This window comes from Notothenia rossii (genome assembly GCF_949606895.1).
Source record: "Notothenia rossii genome assembly, chromosome: 3".
NCBI lineage: Eukaryota > Metazoa > Chordata > Actinopteri > Perciformes > Nototheniidae > Notothenia > Notothenia rossii.
The window spans coordinates 84,478,542-84,498,748 of NC_136901.1; the positions used below are offsets into that span (position 1 = coordinate 84,478,542).

The 20,207-nt window shown below is 40.0% G+C and overlaps 1 protein-coding gene and 1 long non-coding RNA gene across 3 annotated transcripts; both read right to left on the reverse strand.

Annotated features, from left to right (window-relative positions):
- Position 1: 1 nt before the first annotated feature.
- Positions 2-19,849, reverse strand: LOC307032121 (uncharacterized protein). Of its 2 annotated transcripts, XM_079669884.1 has the most exons (8): positions 19,595-19,849; positions 3,327-3,518; positions 2,907-3,020; positions 2,691-2,778; positions 2,162-2,521; positions 870-1,016; positions 717-760; positions 2-635 (listed from the first exon to the last, which is right to left on the reverse strand). In XM_079669884.1, the coding sequence occupies exons 3-8, from the start codon at positions 2,937-2,939 to the stop codon at positions 546-548; spliced, it is 762 nt and encodes a 253-aa protein (XP_079526010.1). In that variant the 5' UTR covers positions 2,940-3,020; positions 3,327-3,518; positions 19,595-19,849; the 3' UTR covers positions 2-545. The 2 variants fall into 2 exon arrangements, with proteins under 2 accessions (XP_079526010.1, XP_079526009.1); XM_079669883.1 differs by having other exon boundaries at positions 4-635; positions 2,691-3,020.
- On the reverse strand, positions 14,539-15,770 carry LOC307033869. Its single transcript, XR_013806690.1, has 3 exons — positions 15,678-15,770; positions 15,484-15,572; positions 14,539-15,265 (listed from the first exon to the last, which is right to left on the reverse strand). It is a non-coding gene; the product is annotated as an uncharacterized lncRNA (long non-coding RNA).
- Positions 19,850-20,207: the final 358 nt, after the last annotated feature.

Consider the following 20,207-nt stretch of genomic DNA (forward strand, 5'->3'; position numbering starts at 1 on the left):
ACGACAGCATAGATGTTTGACAGGCATTCACTAATATGTGTTTGACAAAAAAGTTCAACATACAGAAATGCAACAAAATGCATTTTTTATTTAAATTCATTCAATATCACTTTAGCATAAGAAGAAAAAAATATCAAACAAACATTGTATGAATAATGCAAGCTAATTCCAACATGTTATAAAAGCTTTAAACTTAAAACACATTAACACCAACTATCACATTTGGTACAAAGACATCTAATACAGTCCAGTTAAAAGGTGCCGTCTAATATTCAAATCCAATATACTTAAAACAAATATCTACTTGCACTCCACTTGCTGACCGCATTATGTGCCTATGCTAAAAGAAGAGCTGGTTGTGATCCAGCCAATCAGCATCAGGGTGTTTATGCCTGTGCAGAGGACAGGGGAAAGGAGGGCCATGGATGTGTAAAGAGAAAGGCAGTGGGAGCAAGAGGCAGGGTAAATACGAAGGGGGACATTTATTTTAAGATCAAATATCAACAATCTTTCTTGAGAATCGCTGACTCCACATTTCACTGAGATCAAAAAGCCTTGGCAGCCGTGTAGACCCCGGGGCCAGTTTCAATTACGGTAAAGACGACAGTAGAATAAATCCACGGGTCTTCATTTCTCTACGGAAATATATTACAAATTATTTGTGATGAGAAACCTGATCGAGTTGCATCATAAGCCTTTTGCAATGTTGATCTTACCTTTACATTCCTTTTTGCATCATTTTCTTGCAGGTAAACAGCAGCTAAAATATGAAAACAAGTTAAAAATAGATAAGGATGCCCTAGTTTGCAAAACAAATAATATTAGTATCATCTAAATAATATGTTATTTAGTGAGGTAACTTATTTTACCTTTATTATGGCAATAATCACACTTGTTTCTCTTGATGGCGTGAATAAGGATGGCTATAACAATCACACTAATGGCCGAGACCACAGACGGCATAAGCAGAAATACATCGCCAGTCTGTAAATCACCAAAAGACCGTAAGCCGGTTCCTGAAACATGAAAGCAAATCACAAAACAACATATAGTACTTTCACCCAAGAATATTTTACTTTACTTCAAATATTTCTGCAGAATCAATATGGATTGTATTTGAATGTAACCTCTTATCAATGCAAATTTCCCTATCAAACACTTACCGTAATTTTCGGACTATAAGCCGCGCCTTTTTTCCCATTTTTCGACCCTGCGGTTTATATAACGGTGCGGCTAATCTATGGATTTTACAGGTTACAGTCCACCACCTTTAACTCTATGGGCTCTATGGCCGGTCCGCGCCCCCCACCTTTAAGCGGCGGGCTCCAGCAGGAAAAGCTGGAGGCCGGAAAAGAGTGAGACAGGTAGCGCGCAAAAGTAAAAGCGGAACCGAGAGTGGTACGAGAGACAGAACGAGAGCAAGACAGACAGACATTACGAGAGCGAGACAGTTCGTCCCCGTACCACTGGTTGAAAACCACTGCTGTAGATCACTGCTGGTACGTGCGCTGGGAGCGCACCGTTTAAGTTTGAAAGTTGAAAAGTTTGTGTGTCTGAAACGCTATGTGATACAGTACAGTTTACACAGCACAGTACATGCAATGTAATGTAATGTACATGTTCTGTAGCTACTATTGCACTAAATGGTAACACTTGAATACGTTATGCAAATATGCAAATTGTTTGTTGAAATGTTAATAAATGGGAGCTTCCTCAAACAGCCATCTCTTTCCCGACAATCCCCTCTGTGCACGAACCCTTACATATGGTAATTAAACATTAAAACACCTGCGGCTTATAGTCCAGTGCGGCTTATATATGTACACATCATTCAATTTAGCTGCTGCGGCTTATATTCAGGTGCGCCTTATAGTCCGAAAATTACGGTAATCCAAACAGACTTAAACCACTTGGGTTGCTTATTACAAACATGTGATGTACATCAATGATGTCTAAGACCAGATAAAATAATGCCCAAGACATTTGGAATACTTAAATTAGATTGGCTCGCCATCCATAGAGACAGTTTAAAGAAGCTAATAGGGAATCAACTGTATAACTTAGAGTTAAATAAAAACAAATCCCAAACACTTTAATCGTTAATTTATCAATTAACGATAAAAGGAAGAAAACGGGTTAAAATAAACAGCAACACTTTTACCTTCAATGTTCAGTTTTGTTCCGTCTCCGAATAGTATTTCTCCACATGTGGCCACAGCACAGTAGTAAATCCCGGCATCAGAGGAGCTGAAGTTCTTTGAGAAGTGATAAACACAACTCTTCTTAGTGTCCGATGTCTTCTTACACTCATTTGGTCCATTTCCATCAGTATAGATGATGTTAGGATAAGACTTATCTGATCTGACTCCAAACCAGTGTACACTGTGCTCCCCTGGACATTTCTTGTTCTCAGAGTCAGAGAGGACAGAGCACTGGAGAGTGGCAGAGTCTCCTGGATGAACTGGATCGGATAGTGTCGGCCACTGAACAACAGTAACGTTTGTCGCCCTCAGAGTGTTTCCTACAGAACACGACAGTGGAAATTGTAAAACAGTTTTTTTTAATCATGTAATTTCAGTAATGGAAGGGCAAAATGAAAATGTCAGATTTTGAAATTGTCAATTATTATGAAATCAAAAGCATCTGTTTTATCTTCACATTACTAAAAGAAATACAGAGATAGGTATTACCTTCTAAAGACAAATATGTGCTCGTCCATTCATCCTTGCTCCACGTAGTGACTGCGCAGTGATACATTGCCTTATCTTCTTGGATTGTCTTCAAAATGGTCAGAGAGCTCATGTTAACTAGATGTTTTACATTGAAACGATAGTGAGGAAACCCTTTTTCAAATGCAGGATTTTCAGTGCCTTTCAACAGTGTAGTAATTAATTTAAGAGAATCACCAAAACTCTGTTTGTACCACTTGACTCGTGCATTGCTATGCTCCCAATCGGGGTAAATGCATGTGAAGATAGCAGATTCACCAAGTTGAACTATGGTCACTGGAATCAGTCCATCTGTATTAAAAGACAATAGAGAGTATATCATTATTATAACAATCATAATCTACAAGTGCAATGGAAGTATACAGGAAAGAAGATCGAACAAACAATATATTACTTGCAATTTTATCCACACATTTATTTCTGTATATACAGCCAGAAATATAAATTGTGTTTGAGGTTCTGTAACTACATACCAACCTTTAATAAAAAGGTTGATATCATTCCCTTACTAATAAACAAACGTAAAAAACATATTATTTATTTCCCCTCACGAACGCTGAAATAGTACATTATCTGGAAGAGATATATAGCACTTACATCCTTGATGGATAAGAAGCAATGTAATCCATAAAAGGATCATCTTGATGTTGTCTCTTGTTGGGATCTTTGTTGGTTTTGCAGTAAAGATGAGGATATGAGATGGGTCAGACTACCACAGTAGGGTGGGCCCAAAAAATACATATCCTGTCAAAATGTTGTATTGCAGCACTTTGAGGTTTTGTGGTCTGTCTGAATGGAAGAAAAAAGCTGAATCAGCTACATAATCTTCCTCCATTGCATTTTCTTTTTTAGCCCTAACATTGGTTTCTATAAGTTGTTACAAGGACACACTTAATTCAGTTCGCCTTGGCCGGATCAAATTCCGATCTACGCACAAACACAGATAGGGAGGCATGTTGACTTCATAAAAAGGAAATCGCGGACAATACAAACAACGTGCAAGTAGAAGAGGCTGCATGACCTTTATTATGTTTAGAGAAAGGTGAAGGGTGTTATACTGGCAGCGGAGCCGCAGTGTGTGGTGCGATCGAGAGGTAGAGACGTGGCTGTGCTGAACTTTAGTTGTTGCAGAGTGTACAAGTGAATCTGCAGTCCTGTGTTTGGATCTCTAAATCTTCCCATAGTGCCATGACAAAACAAAACGTATCGCTTTCAAAAGTGCCACTTAGTCCAGAGAGAGAACCAATGTGCTTGGTTAGGAAACCAAATGCATAACAGTAATAAATTGTCCTTTTTCTTTGGGTTCCCGTAACTGCAAACTTTGCATTTGATTCTTACTTCGAAAAAGAGTTCCGGTTCCCAATCCTAAACACATAGATATTAAGCGATGACAACTATTACATGAATCGCTCATGTGATTAGGATTTATCCTGTGTGGACCATGAAACTCTGCACCACAGACACATTTAGACAACACAAATGTAAAGCTGAGAGTGGGACAAGAAAAACCTAGGAAGATAATTCAGTAGATCACCAAAGTCATGAAGAGACATTCTGGAAGAGCATAAAAGTGTGAACAAAATATCATGACAATCCTTCAGATAGTGGTTGAAAAAAGGCCTATTGTAACCACATTGTGATGGGGATAAAAGCTGCTCTCAATACAGAGAGGGGTTGCTTCTTAAATCACTATCATTAAGGAAATGGCTGCGTGTATGAGTTAGGACACAAGCGAAGGAAAATAAAAAAAGTTTTAAACCGTTGTTTTATTTCTGAGAAGACGGGGGAAATACCAACACTCAATACAATTTTACCATGGATTTAAAAAAAGGTACCATGTCATGCTTTTCCGGTTATTACCCGTCCCCTTGTGTGTTATGAAGGTTTTTCTGCAGAGTCAAAATCCTTAAAGTACACCCTGTAGCGAGTAAAACTCTAACACAGAAAATACCTCCCCAAAACGCCTCTTTGGTGAAACGTCATCATCCATTTAGTTCCGGGTACGTGCTTACGAAAGCACGTACCCGGAACTAAATGGGCCAATCCGTGGAGCCGTTACGTTACGTCGGTGGAGCAGTTACGTTACGTCCGTGGAGCCGTTACGTTAAGCCCCCGCTGACTGGTCCAAATTGACCAATCCACACACACACTCAGTGCATGCAGCTCTGCTGATCTCTCCTCCCTGGCTGCAGGCTGATAACAGACAGTTGAGATCGCGGCGAAATTCTCTCTGCAGACCCATTCTCACAGCATTTATCAACCTATAAACCTTTTTCTTACTCGATATCAAGCCACACTTATTGTTTTTATTTCAGCTGTGACTTTGTGTGTGTTCAGGTTGAGTTTGGCTGTGTATCGCTAAACAAGGAAATCACACCTCCACGGAGCTCAGCGCAATTTGTACCGACCAATCAGAGCAAACTGGGCTCAAAGGGAGGGGGGGGGAGCTGCAGCGAGCCGTTTAGTGGAGAAAGTTAATACTGCTGAATACACATACTTTACAGAGATGCTGTATGTGAAACCAATGTGAGTTTGGAAAATTGCACAGTATTTTTCTATTTTAGTATACCTCAACAATGGAATTATGATCAGTGGAAATGGCCATGACATGGGACCTTTAAGATTAGACAAATTACATCAACTGGTTTTGTTTAGCTTTTCTGTCAAAAGTGTCCCACATCCAATGAGACTGATCCTAGGACCTTCACCATTGTCTTTGTAATCAACCACTCTGATACAAATTAAGATACTTGGTAATTCAGACTGTTGCTTTTTTCCCCTTACCGGGTGAAAGCAGTTAACACGATGTCCCACTGAAATGTGAAAATAAGATTTCAGATGTCCATAAGGCTTTTATACAGAGTAAAGCAGCAAGGCTGTAGAGGTTATTTATGATTTTCATTTAAAAAGAAAGAAAACTGAAACTCTGTTGCTCATCCGGGTAGAACGTACTGCTGGGAACACATTGTGAAACCCAGATAATGAGGTATGAGGTATAATTCGTTTTTTATGCATCATGACAAATAGTTATATTTTTGTGCTGTGCGCTGAAGGTCAAACAAAGTCAAAGTCCAAGCTAAAATTGTATAGTGTTTGAAACATTGTCAATTGTAATGTGTTGTTTGGAGTAAGAACTGGTCCCTACATAAAGCAGTAACTGTGTGAGGCCAAAAGCAAAGAGGATCCAAACAAGTGTTATTATTATTCCCTTAGTTTGGACTAAATGTATACAAATAAACTCTCATGGCAAACCTACAAATTTACAGTTTAAGTCCTACAGGGTCCGATGTGATTATCTTCATGTTAAAGACTTGCTTCTGATTAAAGCAACTTATTTTGCCTCATTTTGAAATGTTGTGTTTCTAACGTTCCTAATATAACTCTGTATGTACCACTTGTATTTCCAATGCTGACTCAACTTGGATATCAGTATATCTCTGTCTCTCTTTACTCTGCTGCCATCTTCTGGTACAGGTGCAATACTGTTTTGCTCCAACATTTTGAGCAAGTTGCATACTGTATGGTTTCACTGAGGAGGCCGACCTATTCAGACTTATTTCTCATTTCTTTTCATATCCTGTAAGATCTGTCAGTTCATTTCTGGAGTCTGATGTCTTAATAAACACAATTAAAGCTCCGTGCAGGGCCGCTGTTGTCAGCACGTTGACACGTCACGTAGATGCTTTCCGGACTCGGCCGGGGGCAAACGTGGGAAGTTTGGGGCCAATCAGACAGTTTCTATAGGTGTTACAGCAGGAACATAAACATTGTGTTTGATGGCAAGTTATCTGTTGCCATGGCAACGGCATATGATGACATCCTATAATACGCTTAGATCTGCTGAGGGCTGCATCGTTTCAAACATGCCGTTTTGAGCAGAAGGTTTATTTAAATGTTTGCTGATCACAGTTCAAGTTTATTCCGGTAAAGCCTTGAACCCAGTGAAATAAACATTGCTGTAATCACAGTATGATCAGACAACAAACTAATGATGCAATTGGCTGTTTCACAGTCCAAAGTATGGGCTACAGGAAGAAGGGAAAACATATAGGACATATGCACTTACACTGAGGATCAAGTATACTGTACAATGTCAATTTTTACACAATTGTATTAATACTCATGAAATGTCTTTGGGAAAGAGTCTAGCCTTTTCAGTCAGCATTACAGTTATTCAGGGCTGCATATTAATCTAATAGGCATAACAGTTGCAATAGGAGCCTGTGCGATTATATAACCAAAAGGCTATGATTTAGTTGAAAATAAAAAGTGTGTGTGTGAATGTGACAGCGTATTCACTGTTTGTGCAGTCTGATCAATATGACTAATCAGTCTGTGTTTGTTATGCTGCATTTGGTCACCTTCCTGTGCAGAGAAGAGCGGGAGACTTGTGGAAATGGATGCTAACACTAATCAGAAGGTAGACACTGAACTGTTGGCCAAATAAAACACGACCTCTGTTGTATAATGATACTTTGGCTCTAAGCTCGGCTACAATAAGACGAAACTTTGAAAAACAAATTTTGCTACCGTTCTAGGGGAGGACCAATGGGGGCCAGTGCCCCCCTAACACTGACTTTGGAACCCCCCGTGGCCCCCCTGAAAATGTAAAGTTTATGATTAAACAATGTATTGGCTGACGTGATAGGCGGAACTAACGTTATTTGTCATTCTAGTCGGACCCATTAGAACGTAAAAACTGTAACTATAAGTATCTGAAATAAATATGTGTACTGAAACAAATACCAATAACTGTATTGCATTGTTTTCTTATGTGCAATTACTTCATACTGTCTTTGTCTTTTTCGTCCTGCATTTATTGTGCCCCTCTTAGACAACAACTGGCCCCAGCCTGCCCCCCCAAGTCAAATTGGTCAAGAACTGCCTCTGCCTACCCACAACAGCACCACAACACATTTGTACGAGCCCCTTAAAACAGTGAAAAGTAAGAAGAATGAGCAACAACTAAAGTTCAGATTTATAAAGATAGAGTAACATTACAGTCATCATTTAAATGACCTTTCCATTTTTAAATTGAAAAGACGTTATACATATTTTTCATGCGTCGCTATATTTTATTTATATCAGACAAACTTTTTTCCCACAAAAATCATGCCTTTTCCAAAGTAATGTATCACATTAGGAAACAGTGGTGATATTCCTTGTTCTACTGTTGAGAAATCTGCCCAAACTAGTTTGCATAAATGCCATTAGTTTGAAAGAGGATATCTTTGTTGTCCATCCATCCATCTTCTCCCGCTTATCCGTGGTCGGGTTGCGGAGGTAGCAGTTCCAGCAGAGAGCCCCAAACTTTCTTTTCCCTGGCCACATCAACCAGCTCTGCCTGGGGGATCCCAAGGGACTCCCAGGCCAGAGAAGTAATATAATCCCTCCACCTGGTTCTAGGTCTACCCCTTGGTCTCTTCCCAGCTGGACGTGCCTGGAACACCTCCCTAGGGAGACGCCCAGGTGGCATCCTTACTAGGTGCCCGAACCACCTCAACTGGCTCCTTTCGACTCAAAGGAGGAGCGGTTCAACTCTGAGTCCCTCCCGGATGATTGAACTTCTCACCTTATCCCTAAGGGGGACACCAGCCACCCTGCGGAGAAAACCCATCTCAGCCGCTTGTATCCGCAATCTCTTTCTTTTGGTCATGACTCATCCTTCATGACCATAGGTGAGGGTAGGAACGAAAATGGCCCGGTAGACAGAGAGCTTTTTCTTGTGGCTCAGCTCTTTTTTCGTCACAACGGTGCGGTAAAGCGACTGCAGTACCGCCGCCGCTGTTCCGATTCTCCGGCCCATCTCACGCTCCATTGTTCCCTCACTCGAGAACAAGACCCCGAGATACTTGAACTCCTTCAATTGGGGTAAGGACTCATTCCCTACTTGGAGTGGACAGTCCATCGGTTTCCTGCTGAGAACCATGGCCTCAGATTTGGAGGTGCTGATCCTCATCCCAGCCGCTTCACACTCGGTTGCGAACCTCCTGGTGGACACCGGTGGTCTGGGAAGCCGTCCGGCTGAAGAAGGAGGCCTTCAGGGATTTGTTATCCCGGGGGACTCCCGAGGCATTTGCAAGGTACGACAGGTCCGAAGGGCAGCAGCCTCAGCCGTGGCCGAGGCAAAGCAGCGGGTGTGGGAGAAGTTCGGAGAAGACATGGAAAAGGACTTTCGGGCGGCACCAAAGTTGTTCTGGAAAACTGTCCGACACCTCAGGAGGGGGAAGCAGGGAACCATCCAAGCTGTGTACAGTAAGGATGGGACGTTGTTGACCTCAACTGATGGAGTGTTAGGGCGTTGGAAGGAACACTTTGAGGAACTCCTGAACCTGACAACTCCGACCTCTATGTTAGAGGCAGAACTGGAGTATGACGGGGGATCAACACCAATCTCCCGGGGGGAGGTCGTCAAACAACTCCACAGTGGCAAAGCCCCGGGGTTGGATGAGATCCGGCCAAAAATGCTGAAGGCTCTGGGTGTTGAGGGAATGTCATGGTTGACAAGTCTCATCAACTTTGCGTGGAAGTCGGAAACAGTACTGAAGGAGTGGCAGACCGGGGTGGTGGTTCCCCTTTTCAAAAAGGGGGATCAGAGGGTGTGTGCCAATTACAGAGGCATCACACTACTCAGCCTCCCCGGGAAAGTTTACTCTAAGGTACTCGAAAGGAGGGTCAGGCCGATTGTCGAACCTCAGATTGAGGAGGAACAATGCGGTTTCCGTCCTGGTCGTGGAACGACGGATCAGCTTTTTACTCTCGCAAGGATCCTGGAGGGGGACTGGGAGTATGCTTATCGGGTCTACATGTGTTTTGTAGACTTGGAGAAGGCGTATGACCGAGTTCCCAGGGAGTTACTGTGGGAGGTGCTGCAGGAGTATGGGGGGAGGGAGTCTCTACTCAGGGCCATCCAATCTCTGTACTCCCAAATCGAGAGCTGTGTCCGGGTCCTCGGCAGTAAGTCTGACCCATTTCCAGTGAGGGTTGGCCTCCGCCAGGACTGTGCTTTGTCACCAATCCTGTTTGTAATATACATGGATCGGATTTCGAGGCGTAGTCATGGGGGAGGGGGTCTGCATTTCGGTGGACTAAGGATAGCACCACTGCTTTTTGCAGATGATGTGGTTATAATGGCTTCATCGGTCTGCCGGCAGGGACCCTGTTTTTTTTTTTCAGGAAACTGTGTCTCAGGGGATCTTAATATTTAAGAACCTATTAATGTGTTCTACCAGACTAACGGAAATAATCTCAGCTAACTGACGATATAAACGTTTTTACCAAAACAAAACACAAGTCTCATAAGAAGCATCTAAATCAGACCCGGCGTCATGGGCGGGACCCATAGGGCCGGGCCCGCCCATCCAGAATTTGGGCCACAGTTTTAATCAGGGCTGAATACACCATTTTTATTGTTTTATTATTATTTTTATGGTTGTTATTTGTAGGGCTCTGTCCTAATATTTATTTTTGTTTTAAACTATATTGAAAGATTAGTTTAATATCATTTTTTTATTTTTCTATGAAATTCTGAATGAAAGGCTGCGCGCGAGACTGGTTTTTTGCTGGGTTGAGTCATGTGGGTGTTTGAGTGAGATGCGGCACAGCAGCCTGTCAGTTTACTCTTGCTAGGTTAGTTTGGCTATTATCATTTATATTTATCTGCAACAATTGATATCAGGAAGTGGTTCATGAAAGGAATATGGCAACTCAGCGCCAGATGCAGGCACATTAGAAGAAATCAGTGACGTTACCAACGAGCTAGCAAGCCAGCAAGGGACAAGGGAGGCTGGCAATCAATTATATTTTGAAGAGAAATTGACTCTCAAACCGGCTCTCTCACAAACTCCGGCTCTGTGCGCAAGCAGACCGCTGCACACGCTATCTGCCTCGCTCAATCTCTCTCTCTCTCTCTCTCTCTCTCCCTTTCTCTCCATCGCTCAACCTCACTCCACCCTGTGTGCGCTCCTCAAGTTTGCCTGGGTGCTTGCCCAAGTTCCCCCCCCCACCCCGTTGACAATTCAGATTTCCCGGGAAATGTAAATTTCCATCATCCAAGGTTAGTTTTCACTATAAGTACAAAATATTTTTTGGACGGACACTATAATTTACAGTTTTTTACCATGTTCAATCGGAATTTTCTTTAAAATAAGCCACACATATATATTGAATCTGACTTTTCTACATCCAACTGACAGGTTTATCATTACTTTGAGAACAAAGATTATTAATTTAACCCTTTTAGAAGGGAAGATATGGTCATTTGTTCTGGGAATTTCATTTTCGAGCTTGAAACCTGAAAAACAGGCTTGGGGTTTAACAGGTTAACTCATGTTACTTTAGTTTTTGATGAATGACTTGAGAAATACACCTTTTAAAATGAGGAGTAGTCTGTACATTTTCCTTTCGATAACTAAGCAAGTATACCCATGATAGCATTTTTATTATAATATTGCAGTCGCAAATCAAAATATTGTCCACAATAATCCCAATATCACTTCCACAATGTCTCTGACATAGTGCACTGGGAAGCCTCGTTCACATTTGAGGACAATTCTGCTGGTGCGGCTTCGACCTCGGTACTGACAGTCGGGTGTATTGGTCCCTTGGCTCAGTGTGCAGACGACAATGTCGAAGGGTTGGAGGCTTTTGGTATAAACACCATATGGCTCTCCTGTACGCCCACATACATCTTTGACTTGCTCAACGTTTGCTCGTATTGGTATTTTTACACCCGTTACCATCACTGTCTGTGATCCCTCTCTCCCTTATCACCTGGTCACGGCTGTTTACAGACATTCCCCCTGTTGATGTGCTGATTTTTTAACTTTTTGTAACGCTCATTCTGAGAGCTCACAGTAGCCGAGAGAAACAACAAACAAGCAAATGAGATCCTCATGATTCCCTGAAGAAAATTAGGGAAACACTTTTGTTAGAGAATGAACGGCAGCATAAATGAGTACTTATTATAATTTATATTTCCCATATGCAATAACATTTTATGAGACGTGGTGTTGTAGCATCACCACTGTTATAAAATTATACTTGTTTCAAGTACGATGAAATCAATGGACTCATTTAATTATATTAAAATGCATTTTATGGTTTTTATTTTTTTAATATTGTCCTATTTTGCAGAATTAAAATATAAATATATTTGTTGGACATATTGTTTGTTGAGATTAAAGGTGTTTTAAGAAATCCAAATACATATTTAATGAGTATTGCTAAAAATACTTTTTTTGTATTTAGCTTTTAAGTGTTACAGACCTGCAGAGAAATCGGGTAAGATCACATCCAACACAGTCATGAGGAACAAAACAAAAATCACTTTTTTTCAACTCTTACCGACTGCTGCATTATAAAAAGGGAGAGTAATAACAGTGCATGACATTAAGGATTTTGGGAGATGGCCCTGTGGTCCATCTAAGCTAATTTACAGATGGCCCTGAGCCCAATAGAGACTGCCCTGAAAAATGCGTGCGGACGAAATGCCACGAAAGGTTTGGGGGGCCTCCCCCTAGAACATTTAGATTTTTGCAGGTCTTAGATGCTGTCTGGTGCATTCTCTAGACTGAATGATGAGATGAACCAGCACAATATTATATTGTACAATTTCAATTTTATTCTTCATTTCACTTGTTTGTTTGTTCTTGTTTGTGTTTGCTCGCTTGCATGTCCTGCATAGCTATAAGAAATACTTAAGTTGTTGGTCAAGACACAAGGCAAATGCCTTCATCAGATGTAAAAAAGTAGAAAACATTACATTCAGTTGTAACTGCCAAAACAAACATTATTTACACTATTATGGCCCCTGTTAAAAATGTTTGTAATGTTATCTACTGTAAGTTGGTCGAACAAATGCCTCCTCATCCGGAAGCTGACCGAGCAGACCCGAGCAGCAGTCGAGAGGAGCCGAGCGCATCCGCGGAGCACACAAAATGGCGACGTCAAGAGTTCCCGTTGGCCGGCAAATCTAAATCTATTCGGTCACAATAATTTCCCTTTAGCACAATACCGCTTCAGTGACAGACAAGAAGAGTATGTGACAGACAAGAAGAGTATGTGACAGACAAGAATAGTCAATTCTAAGGTCTAACACTTAATGTGGATACAGATGTCCTGTATGGGTTGATTGTGCGTTGATCTGTTGGTAATGCCTCGGGGTTCCGGTGGGCATGTAAACAAATGCATAATGGTGCGCTATACTTTGTGGCCTCACCCAGTTGCATAGCGACACTTATTGTTTAGGTGTCTTTTAATAAGCAGGTTGTCCTATCATTAGCTAGAACTAGCTAGATCTGATCAATACGGACATAAACGCGAGTGAAGTCTAATCTGACGGGAGAGAGAGATCAGCTGCTGCTGCTGACGAGTCGACACGCACCACTGCATGATCACATGCAGCGGTGAGCGGACAAAACACACAATTCAGGTTAGAATATCACACGTAGCTATTTTAATTACCTCTCAAACTACCTAAACCAGTTATAGATATGCTTAGTTTTACTGTCGGGTCACTCATTAGTAGATCCGCGAGCTGCTGGCATAATAGATTGCCCGATCGGGCAACCAGCAGGTGAGGCTTCATTGCCCGAGCTAAATACTAGATGGCCCCGGGCCATCGGGCAGCCCTTAATGTCGAGCCCTGAATAAGAACATACAAACCTTTTAAGTGTAATGTGGAATGGTAACTGTTTACCCCCCTTCCTTTTGTCTAGTCCTTGCAGCTGAAAAAGGTAGAAATACATGAAAACAAGTTTTTGGTCATCAAGTTTGTCTTAAACATATTGTATGCCAATGTTTCATAAAAGGCATATTTACCCGAATCACAAACACAGTGACAGTGAAGTCTCTTCAAACTGCTGGATCATTTATAGGAGTTGTTTTGAACTTTGATTTATTGGCCCAACTTTGCATTGGGGAGAAAACTCCCAAATCATCACGTTGGCCAAATGTAAACAAAGTATTTACTGTTTGACAACATTATGCAATATAGCATTAGTCACCACACGTCCTCTGAAGTTTGACTAAGTCTTTCAAACCTGCACACATGCGTCTGAAATATGAATCATTTGACATTTCAAGTCTTTTAAGCAAACGATTCCCACACAGAAGTGCCTCGAACAATGTCATCAATAACAAGGACACAATATGAAAAGTGAAGTATTGTGTTTTTCCATTAAGTATTTTTCGCTTTACAAACAAAATAGAAAATATTGTTTACACAGTTAAAAGTGCTTTTACATTCAAATTAAACATAAGGGTTTGATAACATCTGACAGGTGTACAGGACAGATGTCTTTCTTCCCTTTGAGGTTGATGCTTAAGAGCATTCATATGCATCATGCTGGACCTGCAAGTTAGAGATGCTGATAGTCATAAACCACATGACCCACAATAACATGAGAATGAAATGACATTTTGCACGACTCACCTCCAACGTCCTGTGGAATACCACAGGTCTGTTGAGTCTGAGTGATGACGTGTAGATGTTTGGTCAGAGGGGGAGAGTATTAAAGTCACAGCTTTTATTTCTTAGTATATCAGCTGCATGTGGTTTTGCTTGTTTCCCAGACCACTGCACACATCACTTCTCAACAGTGATGCGTACACGAAAAATCTACAAAAACGTAACATTTGGAACATTTGAAAGACAATAATGGGACTTAACTACTTTTGTATGAATCAAAACATTTGCTGTATTTGACGTATTAAGCTAGTACCATTATTCATAATAGTTAATTTTAATGATATCCATAACTACTTTTGATTATTTCATGAAACTGAATTATAAAAACAGACACAAAGGTAAGTGGTTAAACAGTTTTTTAAGCAAGAACAGGAAAGCTTGACACATATGTATTACTTTGAAGTTCTTCACCATAGAGATAAAATGTGGCATTTGCTTTTGTTTCCAGAGAAACTAAGAATCACATTTTTCAGCATTGTTTTAACTTTTTTGAAACATTCATCATAACTAAAAGCACAAAAAGGTACTATGTTTTTACAAAAGGTATGTTTCCCTTTACAAACATGTGTCAAAAACATTGTCATGCAAGCAAGAGAAGTACACATCAGCTCCATCAGTCACAGTGACCAATGTCTTGATCATAGTGCACAGGCAAGCCTTTTAAACATTTGATTATTATGTTCTTTTTCTTGAGTTTTTTACCATTGTAAGAACAGTTGGTAGGACGGGTTATCATTTGATCCCATTCACAGACAACAATGTCAAAACGTTTAAGACTTTTGGTCAGGTTACCAGGAAAAGGCTCTCCCTGATCCAAACAGATGGCTTTCACAGATTCAGCATCGGATAGGACAAAGGTATTGATATTCTTACAGCGTTTTGGTTTGATACCATTGATTTTTCTACCTTGCATTACTTTATTACACTCACAAGGAGACATTTCTTTATTGATATGCTGATTTTTGAATTTCTGATAACGGTTTGGGTTTTTTTTTTTTTCCAGAGAGAGCACGGTGGCCGAGAGCAGCACCAGCAGCAAACAGACAACCTGGATTCTCATTGTTCCCTGAAGAAGAAAAGCCAGGAGAAATACAACATTTAGGGAAATGGTGGTAACTGGTTGCTTGGCTTTATGCATTGCATCACTACTTTTGGTCCAGATTAAAACTGAAATAAGTAAACCTGTGTTCACAAACAATACTGAGTCTCTACTAAAGTAAAAGTTGCACCAACAAAACAATAAACAACCACAACAGGAAACACAAGCTCTGTGTGAATACTTACTGAGACTTCGATACTGAAGAGTTTGTGAAAATAGAGGAATACTTTTCACAAGTAGGAAAGTGATGACTTCCTTTTCTTCTTTACTAGATCTTTCCGCAACAAAACAGAATCATAAATGCTATGTATTTGTATTGCAACTTACTTAACTTAATAAATAAAACCATAAAAAAAAGGATAACAAAAAGTGTATTTACCTGTATCGCAGACACTGCTCAGAGACAAGGAAATATCTTGAAACGATTGACTCTTTTATAGGTAGTGTTTCCTTAGTGTGTGAATACCCCTCCCCGATTAACCACGTTAACCTATGTCACAGACCAGACCCAGCCTGTCTGCATACACTCATGCTGAGCATCCTTACACCCACACCACTACCTGTTAATGCAAGTTTGAACTCCCCTCCCCTCATGCTTCATCTATCAGCATTTAAATATAGATGAATTATGATAATGACATTTGTTGTATCTTAGGTTCTGCAAGTGGTGAAATTGTTTCTTAAAAGTGAACAAGTAAATCCACGTTTGATAATGTTTTTGTTGAGCTCCATTGTAAGAACATTTGGAAGGACTAGTTTAGTTTTTTCTCGTTTACAGGCAACAAAGTAAAGCGCTGGCGGAATTTGATCAGGTTACCAGAACTTAAAGTGGACCTATCATGCTATATTTGAATAATATAGTGTAGGGCCATACCTATATAAGGCATATTTATACTTTTTATTTTTCAAAATACCAAACAGATCATGCATTTGATCCATTCCTCATTTCGCTCAATTTAACACTGCCTTTCATGCTCGGATTCAGTGAGAACAGCACCATCTGGTGGCCTGAAATATGTACTACAGCGTCTCCAGCGCTTTCAAACGACAATGTCCGTGGCTGTTTCCTCCTGATTGATGGAGTTGGCCCAATAGCCGTAGCGCAACTTCTGTGACGATATAAAAGTGTTCAAATCTGGATCAGTCTGTATCAGATCCGTTGCAGCCCCTTTGTAAGAGATTTGGGTATGGAGGAAAATAGAGAGGGTTGTGTTTTCTGACACTTGGTGAGTTCCTGCAAGTTAGAGATGGTGATAGCTATAAACCACATGACTCAAAATAACATGATGAGAACTTAGTTACATTTTCCACGACTCACCTCTAACGTCCTGTGGAATACCACAGGTCTGTTGAGTCTGAGTGATGACGTGTAGATGTTTGGTCAGAGGGTGAGAGTATTAAATTCACAGTTTGTATTTGTTATTATAGCAGCTGCATGTGGTTTTGCTTGTTTCCCAGACCACTGCACTTGCACACATCACTTCTCAACAGTGATGCGTACATGAAGAATTGACACAATATTAAATTATAACAAATATTATGATGCACAAAAATATGGGACATAACTACTTTTGTATGAATTAAGATATTTGCTGTATTTGATATAAACTTAAACACAAACAGTAAGGAAATCTGTGTTTGGTAGATGATTTCTTTGCAGTAACAATGCTTCTTGTCAATACATGTATACCGTTGGAAAACCTGTTTATTTACCTTTCAAATGGTGCCACATTTGTGAGGAACATGCATCTTTGGGATGAGCAGCAGAGCTAAGTATGTGGGTTGCGCCCAGGAAAAATTTGACAAATCTCTGCTTCCAATGCCATAATAAAAAATGTTGCACTTTCAGTTGATTAAAGCATCACAACACTTGTGCTACCTTCTGCTAGAAAGGATATACAATAGACTCATGTCACTTGACACAGCTACCATATTTTGGTAGCACCTAGTTGGTTTAGTAGATTGACAAATAAATGAGGAAGTCCCCAGTGGAAACTATAACCAAATATCTGTTCTAAGATCGCCTTAAACAACCCTACGCAGCCATATCTGGAATCTATTCTTATTCTATTGTAAACAAATAGTAGTAGCATCTTCATATGTAACTGTGCAGAAGTACTGGGTTTTAACTTGTTAGAAGTAAAGGCCTCTGGTCATGCAACAAAACCCAAATAGGCTTTTCAAACTTTTTGAAGTGCTTCTGAAGAAATACAGTTGTTTTTTGTTATGTTTTAAGCTTAAATAACATGTTAGGTCAATGCATGTTCACCTTTTACTTGACATTAAAACACAAAGGTTATTTAAAACACTTTACATTTGCAAGGTACAGTTAAACAGACATCAAACAAATGTTATTCAGTTAACCTGTTATAACTAAAGGACCAAAAAGCATGTTCTACCTTCAGGGCGTCAACAACAGGCGCCTCCATTGTACTTCCATCATACCAAAGGCAGCTTTATTTCACAGAGGCTTCAGCAGAGTGCTGTTGGCTGTCGGCTCTGCACCTTCCCATGCAGTGGCTCCTGATGGAAGGTCAAGATGGCTGTTCAATGCAAGGAGAGCCACTGTCCCACATGAAATGAGAAAAGATAAGGTAACAAAAAAAAGAGAGTACAGAGCCATATAGTATTCCAATACAAATACAAATGGTATGTTTATTAAAAGTATTATTTCTATCCAGCAAAAGTGACTTATTCTTAGATTTACAATTCTTACAACTTATATTTAAATAGAAAACAATAAATGAAGCCAAACCTTACAACAAAGTAAATGACTTCAAACTAACCTTGCTATTTCTTTAACTTTTCTAACTATAAATATCATGCATTTTGTTCGAAATACAGTTCATGTTTTTTTGTATGTTTTTTTTAGCTTAAATTAGCACTTTTCACAAGCCCATACAAAGCTGATCTTTTGTCCAAAAAAATATTCCAATAAAATCTGATTTCTGGCACCGTTTACATTCATGCTGCACTTTGTTATTTAGGGAAGACAAAAAGAATACAAGTAGTAATTTGGCTGGTCTTCATAAGCTTTACTCCAGGTGTAACTGCCAACTGAATAGTGAAACTTATATACCGAAGATGCGTTTGCACCTTTCAATCAGAACCAGACAAATTAAAATACACAATACAAGTACTAATGCTGTTTATTAAATAACAAATAGCTAAGTGAGTGGGAACAATTATACAAAACCCTACACAATTGGGCACAGATGAATGGGAAGAGCTTACTGTTGAGGTAGTCATGGGTCCAAATGGCATCTTGACAAATATATGACACCCGTCACCCACACACCTCTCAAAAGACGGGGCTTTGGCCAGCTGCTGGAAGAATTGCTCCTTCTCCTTCAGTTCTGGGGCAGCGGGAAGTTTAACCACTTAACCGAACGCCTTTGCAGACCGGTCTGCAGACTGTGTCTCTGGGATCTTGAACGGCCCGGGACACCACACTGTATGATAAACTGTGTTCTAGCCAGTACAGTGTATTAGCATTATTGTCCAAAGGCCTGTTTCCTACCAGCGTGCAGGAGGTAGTGTTTATCATGTAAATGCAGCATAGGAACAATGCTGTTGAGGTAAATGGATGCTTGTAGATTTTTAGCTTTTGAAGGGCACATGGGTGATACCCTCAAAACAGATAACTTTGCACAACATTTTTTTTCTATTTTTATGACAAACGTGTTGTATGTCTGATATTCTAAATTCATAAATATTATGTTTTGATAATTAATTGTTCATGCCAAAATGGGAGAATTTGTTTTCCCACATGTGGGAATGTTCTTTTCAGCTTTTATACCATATTTAACTGAATATCATGCATGTTGGACTGATAAGACATTTAAAGTCATCCCCTTTGGCTTTTGAAAGACTGGGACAGACATTGTTCAGTCTTTTAATAAAGTAGTGAACTTTTAGATATACTTATGTTCACATAAAAAAGAAACAATGCAAATATCATAAATATGACATCATACATTTTCATAGCTATTCTTTCACAAACATTATCAATCCACCTTTTTTTATCATATGCATAAGAAAAAGAAAGCATTACAGCAGACTGCAGAGCGCCAAAACAGGAAGGAATACATAATCTCAAACATGCAGCAGCAGGCCTAAAACACTTTATCATAACCACACACACAGCAAGTGAAACAGCAAGTGAACTCTGAACTCCTGTAGCATCAACAACAACAACGCAGCAAAGAGTTTGATCAACTAAAACAAAGATAAATAAAAGATAAATACTGTCCCATCAGGGGGGAAAGGGCATTATATGTGTATATAAAAACTCACGTTATCCGCCGTTGAAGAGCATTCTGCTTTCTGTCATGAAGTATCCACATATAGCCTGTCTCACTGTTGTGTGCTTTTTGTTGTTGACGTAACTCCATTGCAAAAGTTTAAAATAATATGTTAGCAAAAATGTAAAACAGGCTAAGTCTCCCGGTTGTGTCATGTTATTTAGATAAGTTGCAATTTTCGTCTTCACAATTAAATTCAAAGTTTCTTTCATTAAGGCCTGTACGTTCACAGCTGTGCAGTAACATGCGGCGTCATCTGATTGTTGGTCCACCGGAAGTTTAACTTCAGATGGCGGGCTTTTGTTTGGGTGCAATACCACGTTTGACCACGCAGACTGACAGTTGTGGCCCTTATAACCCAGGGGGGCGCTGTTTCAATCATTTTAAGAAACATAACTTTAATTGAAGGGACAAAGAAATTATTGGATTATCAACTACTACTATATTACTGCTTTAAGAAATAACTATCACAGCAACACGTAAGTGAATTTACTCTCGCACCATGCAATTATTAAAAACATATAATTAAAGTTAGTGAAATAAGTGGTTTGTTATTGAAAGCAGCATTACAGTGATGTAATAAAACAGGGTAGTCAAAGAGTCAA